The sequence below is a fragment of the Trachurus japonicus genome, chromosome 19, assembly GCF_045865225.1.
Source record: "Trachurus japonicus isolate A0001 chromosome 19, Traja_1.0".
Lineage (NCBI taxonomy): Eukaryota > Metazoa > Chordata > Actinopteri > Carangiformes > Carangidae > Trachurus > Trachurus japonicus.
The window spans coordinates 21,771,789-21,782,093 of NC_140925.1; the positions used below are offsets into that span (position 1 = coordinate 21,771,789).

Below are 10,305 nucleotides of genomic sequence, written 5' to 3' on the forward strand. Positions count from 1 at the left end.
CTTATATCCTGAGATATTTTAATGCAGAATTCACTGTACATTTCTTGATAGTTGTAGGGAATGACCATTCAGTTGCAGTGTGCTCCTGGGACAGAGCACCAGTAGAGGAAAGGTGGTGATAGAGCCACATGATCTCCCACCACAAACACAAACATTTAGCTGGAAAGATTACATCTTTGCAGTTCGCCAGCTTTAAAGATGACAAGCTCAGATTTTTCCCGGAAAGGTTCCCTCTTCCATCTGATCATCCCATTTCTGGACCTAGAAGGACAAATTTCAGAGTGAAACTTTGCTTTGTAACATAATCATGTACCGGTAATCATATATATTAAACTCCCAAAGACGTAGAACATTATGTAATGATTTAAGACTCAAAAATACTGAAAAAATAACATTTTAGTGCATGATCTGGGTAAAGGTGGTGGTGATATCTGAATATTTTCCAGGACTTTGCTTAAAAAAGTAATTCCAAATATGCTGTGTTTTTTCAAAAGGAGAAATCTGCAATCTCTAAATCTGGATTGAAGGTCCTCACATTGTTTTGATTCTCACTACAGAGCAGAGACTCGCAGGAATGCATGGAACGATAAAGTTGTTTGACCCCTGCTAAACAAACTCAGCCTTTATAGGGGAGAACACCACGTATATTCTGTCTTTACTATTCAACTTGTCTCAGTGTTTCTTGTAAGACAATTTATCTTATGGAAAAGTCATGAGAAAAGGAGTATTTACCCAGGACATTGGGCAGATTGATTTGTAGACCCTCTTGTACCAATCACATGGCATAGTGTCTTCTCCTTTGGCGTTCAGAGCTTTCTGGCAGCGATGATAGTCTATTAATAGAGAAACAACAACAATGAATATTATAAAAAGGCGCATGGGCTGGGATTCTTTTTTTAGGGGGAAGGGTCATGTTATTACACAAGAAAATCTCTAAGTGGATTACGTCCAGCCTAGAGGTCAGAGGTCAACAACTTTAAGGACCTTAGATGAGCAGTAATAATGTAAACATGGGCATGTTTCACCAAACTCAGATTTAGTGCAGTATTAGTCAAAATATAATAACACTACATTTGTTACATGTTATTCTATTTTGATATCTAATTAGCACAACATGTCTGCAGCAGTAACATGTTGTTAGATCAGTATCTCATCGTTGGCTACAAGTGTCTTTGACCCCAGCTGACTGCTTTGACCTTGACGTGCACTATTTACCCAGATAGTTGGACCAGCAGTTCCTGGTCTGGTTCTGGTTGGGGAATCTGGCATCAAATGGAGCTGTTCGGTAGTTGGCGAGCTTGGCCTTAATGTCCTCTGCCATGTTCACCTCTGTCAAGAAAAACAGCGGATCAGTGGATCAATGGAAAGACCCGAGGCGAAATGAACCATCTAGGCGAAGGCTCGTTTTAAACATCGGTCACTCGCTGTCAGGTGCATGTTTACCACACACACACCGACCGTGAATGCAGCTCCAGCTGTAGCTCAGGTGTGTGAGGGCTGACTTCATGTCATAGCCGCTGCAGAGGCTGATTTTTGGGGAGATTTAAGGGGGGAGCTGAGCTGCATGCGGCACCTGAAGGATCTTTCTAGAGGCGCAGTCTCCTTTAAAATCCTCCTCTCATACAGCACATCTATAGAAGAACATACAACTATGTGCTATAGTCTGTATGTCGATTTGTTTCCTGTCAAACAAGCATCGAATTATCTATACCCCCCCTCAAAAATGGCGAAAAGAAAATACGTGTTGACCGATATTGACAAACAGCTTATCAATAGCTTCGTCTACCAGGCCTCTATGCATTTCCCTAACATAACCTAGTTTCTCTTTCTGTTCCACACAAATACATTATAATACCAAGATTCGTTTGTTTAAAAGGATGATAGATCAAAAATTAAAAGTCAGATAAATCTGGTGTTTATTAAAAAAAAAAAAAAAGTCTTTACGCGGAACTTTATCGTTGCTGTGTCATTTGCAGCCTCGGCGGTGCAGCCTGGCATTTTTTGATGACTAATCCTCATTAAACACACGCAGCCTTAAAACAGCAGTCAGGTGAAGTAGTTGAAGGAAAACTGAACACACGCAGGTGAACGTTACCTGTTTTAGTCGCAGTCGCTGGCTCGAGCTCAAAGTGACTTTCTACCGGACGGTGTGAGCTCGTGTCTTTTCCTCTTGATAAAACACTGTGTGTGCGCCCCACGCGCGCGCGCTCCCCGCTCTGAAGACATTGCAGCCGTGCAGTCCCATCATAACGGTATGGCGGACAGGACCAGGTCACATTGAGGTGGCACACACTCTCACGGTTTTCACACTTTATATACACACACACACATACGTCTGCTTTAGTGAGAGGCGGCGGGATGAGCCGGAGAACCCCCGGGGTGATTTCAGTATTTTTATCGGGGTTTATTTTTCATGTGAGTTCTGCCTGTGAACTCAGTGAAGGCGGAAGTATTCTGCCATTTACTGTTTTTCGTTAATCATTAACATTGGTGTATTTTGGCTCAGCATTAAAGCTGAATGTAATGGGGTCGTCTGAGTCTAATGAATGAAAGGAAGCAGCGCATTGATCCATCAGTGACCGAAGCGCAGTTTCTCCAAGGCAAAAAGTCACTGTCTAGGAACCAGCAGCTGCCTGCGGGTCATGTGAGGGCGCAGCGGTGATATCTGTATATGAGTCCTATCTACTGTAGTGTGTTGTTGGCGGTGCTGTTGCATGGCGACAGCACCGTGGCTGCCTGGTTACACAGGGAAAACAGACCCATCCTGGTTTAGCAGCAAAAATCACTGATCTGAGAGTAACAGACGCTGAGGTGAGAAATTAATCCCGCTTTACTCATGGGATGCTGCCAACACGCGTCCTGTTCGAATCCCCATCATGACTCCAGTGTGTATGGGAGGGGGCGCGACCCTCCTCTCCTCCAGTCTGTGCCCCCCCGCGCCTTAAACAGGTAGATTACGGTGCGCGTAAAAGGGTCCAGCTGTTTCCACGCGGCTGTTTCATTCCTCCAGAGGCTCAGGAGAAGAGGTGTGTGTGTGTGTGTGTGTGTGTGTGTGTGTGTGCGTCACGGTGAAGATATGACGCGCTGCAATTAGAAACGTACGTGACCAGCTCCAGTTTCTCTATGGACTGTGACTGTCAGCCAGGCGGCGGCTCCGTTGGCAGCTGCTTGTGATTCATTATGAAGTGGCCATGTTTCAACACATGAGGGCAGCAAAGGGTCAGGACCGGAATACACGGGCTAACTGGGCTTTATTTCATTTTAAACAGGGCAAATGTATGAAATGGTTCTATAAATTATTACTTCAGACTGGCCCTACAATTTGAGACAATGGAAGTCAAATTTTCAACTACTTGCGCATTTGCAACCACTAAATTGGCCTTTTATTTTTAACACTGGTGGAAGAGGCACCTCAGAATCTGGACTCTGTCATTACAGGTGTCAGGCCAAAGTGTGTGAGGATCATGAAGGTTAGCGGCCACTGTGCTCCTAGTAAAAGTTAGTCTGGAGCCCTGTTACATTATCTACAGTATTATTGCAAAATTAGATTTTAACAATGCATGACCTAAAATCAATGAGGTGCCCCCTTTTATAAAATAGTAGCTACAGAATCTTCCTGAAGGCAACTGGCAGTGAAATCCATGCAAGATAAATTGTCATAATTAAATCATACAGAATATAAGCAAACTAAAAATGTTTGCACCTACCCCTATGAGAACAAATAAAGGCTGAATAAAAGCAGCTATTTTAAAATGGTTTAATATTGCTCAAGTTCAAGCATATCAAGTCTGAAAGAAAAGCCAGCTCCACCAAATGCCTGTACCACAGGTTCAATATATTAATGTACAGCAAAAACAAAACAGAAACTCTTTCCCTTATTTAACTAATATAAATCAGTAAGAAAAGAAACCTCTTCACAAGGAGCTGTAAACCCACAGCAATAACTCAATAATATGATGATCCTTTGAGAATCAGCGTCAAGTGCCTCAAAGGATTTGTCAGAGTGCATCAGCATCACCAGTTACAGCATCTTGGATTAAGTAAGAACACACATGTTTTGATTATCAACAGCAATACCAAATAACGTCATGTACAGAGTACGTAACAAAACATGTAACCATATTTGTATTTTATAGTTGGTGGTGTGTCTGCTGTATTTCAAATTCATCTGTCTTTTACTTTACAGCTTGATACAATGTCATGAGACAAAAGTAGCCCTATTGTTGTATGATTGTAAATGGATAGTTCAACATTTTGGCAAATTGGCCCATTGCTATAATCCCTATAGTTTTAGGAGTAGGTTCATTACCTTTAAATGAAAGGTAATGGGCTGCCAAAATGTTGAACTTTCCCTTTAAGGATGTTGTCATTTGAAATACATAGGAAGTACCACCTGTGGTAGTGTGTGTCTGCTTCCTTTTAAAGCACAGTGCCACATACAGTTGCATAGATCCAAAAACAACAATCCAGCCACTGCATCTTCAAAATAAAAGGAGCATTGATGCATGAAAGTGCTAGAAAGTTCCTGTGGATTCGTCAGCAGGAGAAACAACATCTGTGCAGAGATTGTCGCGGGACAAGTAGCTCTTTGGACACCAGATGAACTTAACTACAGCCAAGGCCGAGGACAGACGATGCCCCGTTTGTCCAAAGAAGAGCGATGGAAGAACCCTGTCAATCAAGTCATCATGATTCTAAATATAAAGGTTTTTTTTTTTTTTGGCCGTCAGCAGTTGATGAGTCATAACTAGTTTACACACTTTGGTTTTTTAAAGTCAGCATAGTCAGCTGTGTCAAACCGCTTTTAACACGACGTTTTCAGTCGGTCCATTCACGAGTCGCTGAAGCGCAGTCGGTTGAAGGCCTCTTTGATGTCCTCGTTGGTCTCTGAGCTTCCTCCGCTGCCGATACGCAGCACTCTGCTGAAGGGAACGTCCTGCTTCAGCTTCCGCTTGCTGAGGACCACGGTGCCCTCCTCCCCCTCTGTCTTAGGCCCCGTCAGCAGGAAGTAGGCAGCGTGGCGCCCCCGCTCCAGCAGTGTGGCTGAGATAAAAACACAAACATAGATTGTTTATTGAATCACACATTGTTGTTAAAGGGAGAGTAGCATTTTTTAAAAGTGGGGTTGTATTATCTATGAATAGCCCTAAGTACTTTAATTGCAGTAGAAGACTCTCTGCACTCCTCCCGTTAGCAACGCCAGCCCATAATAGCCCTGCCCAGAGATTTACAACATACAGTGTTGTGAACAGACCCAAAGAAACGGCCTATTTTCGTGGCCTAAAAGAGGTTTTACCTGAAAAAAAATACACAGTTCCATTGTTCGCTATAATATAATTTTTCCCAGCCCTTCAAAGTGCAGGAAAAACGCAGTTTTCATTTGGACCCAACCAACTCACGTATCCCTCCGCCCAGGGTTAGCGCCCGCCGATCAGCAGTTGGTTAGGTCCAAATAAAAACTGTGTTTTTCCTGAACTTTGAAGAGCTGGAAACATTTATATTATAGCGAACAATGGAACTGTGTAATTTTTTTCAGGTAAAACCTCTTTTAGGCCGCGAAAATAGGCCGTTTCTTTGGGTCCGTTCACAACACTGTATGTTGTAAATCTCTGGGCAGGGCTATTATGGGCTGGCGTTGCTAACGGGAGGAGTGCAGAGAGTCTTCTACTGCAATTAAAGTACTTAGGGGCTATTTGTAGATCATACAACCCCACTTTAAAAAAATGCTACTATCCCTTTAAATGATAGTATCATTTTGTTAGAGCACAGGGAAAAAGAAGAGCACCTTTAAATGTAATGATGTGGTCCATGACATTGGTGGACTCCAGCAGGACTTTTGAGTAGAGTGGATGCAGCATGTAGGAGCGTCGGTCGCTGGTTAAAGGGACCTAGAAGAAAATGTGGTGTCTTCATCAGCATTTGGTGAATCTGAAGTTTCATCTGTAACTTGTGATATACATCTCAGTAAATTAGTGTACTTACAGAGGAGTTGGCCTCTATGGCCATTGCGCCCCAAAACACGAAGACTGAGACAGAGTTAGTCGTGTGTATGGAGGCAGGTCTGGGTGAATTAGGGCTGGCCAGAAGGTCGACTTCCCACAGCACACCACCGGACTTCCCATCAAGAATTACTATCTACATAGGCAGAGAGCAGCAAATATGAGGATTGGTCTATAAAATGTAGCTGTAGTGGAGTGTTTTCATGTGTTAAACTCCGCTTACCCTCTTTGTGTAGTTGCCAATGTCCTCCTCAACCACAACGTCAAGTAAATCATCTTTGTTAAAGTGGCCAAAGGAAGGTTCACTAAGAACACACAGGAGAACATGCATTTGACGCATGAGGGCAGTAGATGGATGACTTTGATACTTATTTTCCACTGCACAAAGGTAAATGTTATTCCAAATTATCACTATCAACTGTGCATGAAAAATGTGAATCATCAAATTACAGCCAGTTGTTTTTCCTTGTACTTTTCAGCTAATTGCAGTTCTAATGAATTTCTATGTTCGCTAAAACAAACAAACACACGAACTACCTGAGGACTGAGCTGGTGTTGAATCTCCAGAGTACGTGTAGATTATTTCCATCCACTAATGCCACCTCGCTCCCGGTAACAAGCAGCAGGTTGGATGGGTCCTTAGTTTCGTCTGTTTTGAGCACTTGTCTCACTGAGTCAGATCTATAAAGTAGAAATAAACATGAGTCAGAGTTGTTGGAAAAAGCCACAATGATCACAAGTGAAATAATAATAAAAGGTTCTTCTTACTCATAGATGGGTACGAGGCCAGATGTCTCACTAGCACTTTTCTCCCAGGCTTTATCCTGCTTGAGGTTGACCTCCATGCCTGCTTTAGCCTGGGCAGCAATCCTCCACAGTGCCAGTCCATACAGGCCAGTGTCTATGAATTAATGTACAAGATTAAGACTGAAGTTCATCCAAGTATGTCTGTTTACTTTTGTCCTGTTCCAATACCAACACTGCAAAACCAAAGCTGTCATAGTAAATCAATACAAGTTAGAACTGTGTGAAGATAGGACATAATGAAGAGCCACTTATTATAATAATGCAGTTCAGAAAAATGATAGTTTATAAAATAAAAATTACAGTGAAAAGGAGGCAATTAAACATATATCACAAATAAAAAAAGTGGTCTTTCAAGTGCCACATAAATGTGTCTTGCGCAACACTAAGCTACGCTACAAGATTAGTACAATCCCACTCAAGTCACATTGTTTTCCAGATATGTAATACTGGCTTTGAGCTTGTTTATAACTTTCAGTTCTTTTCTGAAAAGCACCTGACCTGCAAAGCTAATTTCTGATGCTTAAGACATTACAACAGTCCTCCATTAGGGCAGACTCAGCTGGCCTGAGAGCAGATGTACAGTAACCTGTTGGGACTGCCGGAGCTGGTTTCAGATTCTCACCTTTTTGGAGCAGTACATAGTGAGAACCTGCTGTAGTGCGATGGAGAAGATGTTTGGGTGTCTGTGCAGAGTCCAGATCCACTGTAGAACCGATCTGGACACCCGTCTTCCCCGAGAGGAAAACTAGCTGAGTCTGTAGACATGATGGGAGACATTGACATTGGGTGAATTATATTCTGCTGCAACATCCATAGATGATTACACTAACACAGTGTTTTATTTGCCTATTAATAAGCAAGGAAGGAAAATGCAAAAAAAGAAACATTTTCAAACATCGGGAATCATAATGTAACTTAACGTAGCAAATAATATCACTGATGTTTACCTGTGTGCTGTCAGATGATACAATAGCCACATCATTGACCTGATCCCCATCCAGGTCTGGGATGCTGAGAACCGGAGTGGTACCATGCAGACTAGGGGGCTGAGGCTGCTTCCACTTAATTTCACCTGCACACAAACCACCACACAGGAACAAAACACGTCAGCACCTGACTGACTTTATCAGATTACATTGCAACAAGTACAACTTTACTTATGCATGAAACTTTGGAAACAAAAGTTTTATAAAATAATCATAACTCAGGGTCCACCTATTAACTTTTCTATGACCTTTTAACAGCATCTTGGGCATCAGCAGGTGCAGTTCACTCAGTTTACATTACTACAACTCATTTCATAATGTGCTAAATACTGAGGGAATTTTACACATGATTCTTGACCTGAAAGTTATACTACATAAAAATTCTAGTGGCCTAAACATTTTATGGTTGTCTAGAGAAAAAAACTAAATAGTTAGTAAAAATAGAAGTGACAAAAAAAGTGTTGAAAGTTACAAACCGGAGTGTTTGTCAACAGCTGTGATTTGGTCAGAGTGAGACAGCAGACAGTCCCAGTCTCTACCCGTGTCTTTCTCCAGACCGCACTGGGCCCAGTGGAGCTCTGGTTCCAGTGGACGCTCCCACAGGGTCTCTCCATCCGTCCCATCCACCGCTACCACAAACACACATGGCGAAGACAGACCTAGAAAACACACAGAGTGCAACTGGATTAAACCATCATCATACAGAGCCACTTACTTGTCACTACCACTTTATTGTTTCTCCATGATTAAATTAAAATTAAGGATTTTTTTTTACCTGCGGAAGCACATGAGTTGTTCTGACCGCCTTCTTTCATTTTCAGGACAAACAGCACATCCATAACCTTGTCGCTGCTTGCAGCTTCAACTGCTAAGAAGTCATAGGTTGCTGTGGCAGAAAGAGAGAGAATCGAAATGAGTCTCACATTTAAAATGCCTCTAAGCAGTAAAAAAAAAAAAAAAAATCACACAACTTGCTGTACACACCTGCTTCGGGGAAAGTCCTGTTCCAAGAAACGAGATACTGCGGTCTGACAGGACAGTGGATGATGAAGGAGAAGGCAAACACCACGGTGAGGCAGATGAACAAGAAGAGGAAGAAGGCCGCAGTTCGCCAGTGAGTCAATTTGGCAAAACCCAGAGCATCCTTACAACTCTTCTTCTTCAGCTCGGTGGCCGATGGTGCTGTTCCCGTCTCCACCCCGTCCTCTCCCCTCTTCAGAGGGTCGTCCTCAGTGGCATGGTCTGTGGCCTCCATGGTCGCCTCAATGCATCACTGACCCACTGACCTGCTTGACAGAGGAAAGAGATCTTGGTAAATAGATCTTAAATGAAAGTGTTTTAGGATCACACATTAATCACACTGACAGTGCTGCACAGTTTCCCTCTTGTATCTGTTGTTGTATGGAGTAAACCACAAGCCTGCATGTGTCAATAGTAACCAGCCATAATAAAAGACCAAACTCTGGCATTGATAGATATAGTAGATGAAAAAATACTGAAGACAGCAGTGTGTGTGTTTGTCCAGCCATTTCTGCTGCATCAACCTTTGTGGGTCTGAGCCTATTCAGAGGTGCCAGCTCTGACTCCAGAGATTTCTCAGCACAAAAACAACTAACGCATAATGAGCCAGCATCAACAACCAGACTAGCACAACCTGTTCTGTGTCGTAGCCTCAGGTGTATTTCACCGTTTGAAAGCATTAGGACATTTAGTGAGCATATGTTTATGTCAGAAAGCGCATCAGCTGCCTATATTATTTTTAAAAAATGTATTGTTAACTAAGTTACGTAGTCCAAGTAAATAACCCACTGCCGTGTAGCTACCTTTGTTAGCGAGCTTTGGTGCTGAAAGTTTACGGTAAACATCTGGTTAATGAACTAACTTGTTGAGTAAAAGCAGCCTGCGCACAGTGACAAGGAGCAGCGGCCTCGCTACAAGTCTCTACTATCTGAGGTCCAGAGAGAAAATGCAGCCGCTAGAGAAAGGTTTGTCTTACTTTAACTGTCCACTGTCGCTTCCTGTGGTCAGTAGTGAGGCTCGGTCAGTAGTAGGCCTGACAAACACCAACAACGCTGTCTGTCAACTTCGTCTTTTTCCTCCTCCTCCCGTGGTTTGTCTGGCGGCGGCCGACCAGCTTTTCCGGGAGCATTACCACCACCTACCGGGCCGGAGTGTGGAGCGTTATAGAGTGGCAAGAAAATACATATACAATAAGAATTATAAAAACAACTTAAAACGGAATTAAAGAGGTTTGTTTCATATCCTACTCGTATTAGCTTGAACTCTCTCAATCTATGGTGATTTTTCAGACCATAATTGTATGAAAACACCCAACTACGACACCAACTTTAAGATGAACCATTTATAATCTAAATCTAGATATAACTCGTGGTTATGTGAGCTGCCAAGAGAGAACAGCCTATAAGTAGATGTAGCCTGACAAATTAAGCACAGGGCATAAAGTTGCGACAGAAATGAGTTGAAACAGCTCTGATTGGTTAATTCACTTGTGC

At 42.6% G+C, this 10,305-nt stretch overlaps 2 protein-coding genes across 3 annotated transcripts; both read right to left on the reverse strand.

Annotated features, from left to right (window-relative positions):
• Position 1: 1 nt before the first annotated feature.
• Positions 2-2,196, reverse strand: cox6b1 (cytochrome c oxidase subunit 6B1). Its single transcript, XM_085761833.1, has 4 exons — positions 2,096-2,196; positions 1,216-1,329; positions 733-833; positions 2-261 (listed from the first exon to the last, which is right to left on the reverse strand). The coding sequence occupies exons 2-4, from the start codon at positions 1,319-1,321 to the stop codon at positions 208-210; spliced, it is 261 nt and encodes an 86-aa protein (XP_085617959.1). The 5' UTR covers positions 1,322-1,329; positions 2,096-2,196; the 3' UTR covers positions 2-207.
• A 2,348-nt stretch (positions 2,197-4,544) lies between these two features.
• On the reverse strand, positions 4,545-9,907 carry fam234a (family with sequence similarity 234 member A). 2 transcript variants are annotated; one of them, XM_085761121.1, is made up of 12 exons: positions 9,789-9,907; positions 8,777-9,078; positions 8,568-8,678; positions 8,269-8,451; positions 7,754-7,878; positions 7,429-7,561; positions 6,768-6,900; positions 6,537-6,680; positions 6,223-6,304; positions 5,983-6,135; positions 5,786-5,888; positions 4,545-5,043 (listed from the first exon to the last, which is right to left on the reverse strand). In XM_085761121.1, the coding sequence occupies exons 2-12, from the start codon at positions 9,045-9,047 to the stop codon at positions 4,832-4,834; spliced, it is 1,650 nt and encodes a 549-aa protein (XP_085617247.1). In that variant the 5' UTR covers positions 9,048-9,078; positions 9,789-9,907; the 3' UTR covers positions 4,545-4,831. The 2 variants fall into 2 exon arrangements, with proteins under 2 accessions (XP_085617247.1, XP_085617248.1); XM_085761122.1 differs by having other exon boundaries at positions 8,777-9,081.
• Positions 9,908-10,305: the final 398 nt, after the last annotated feature.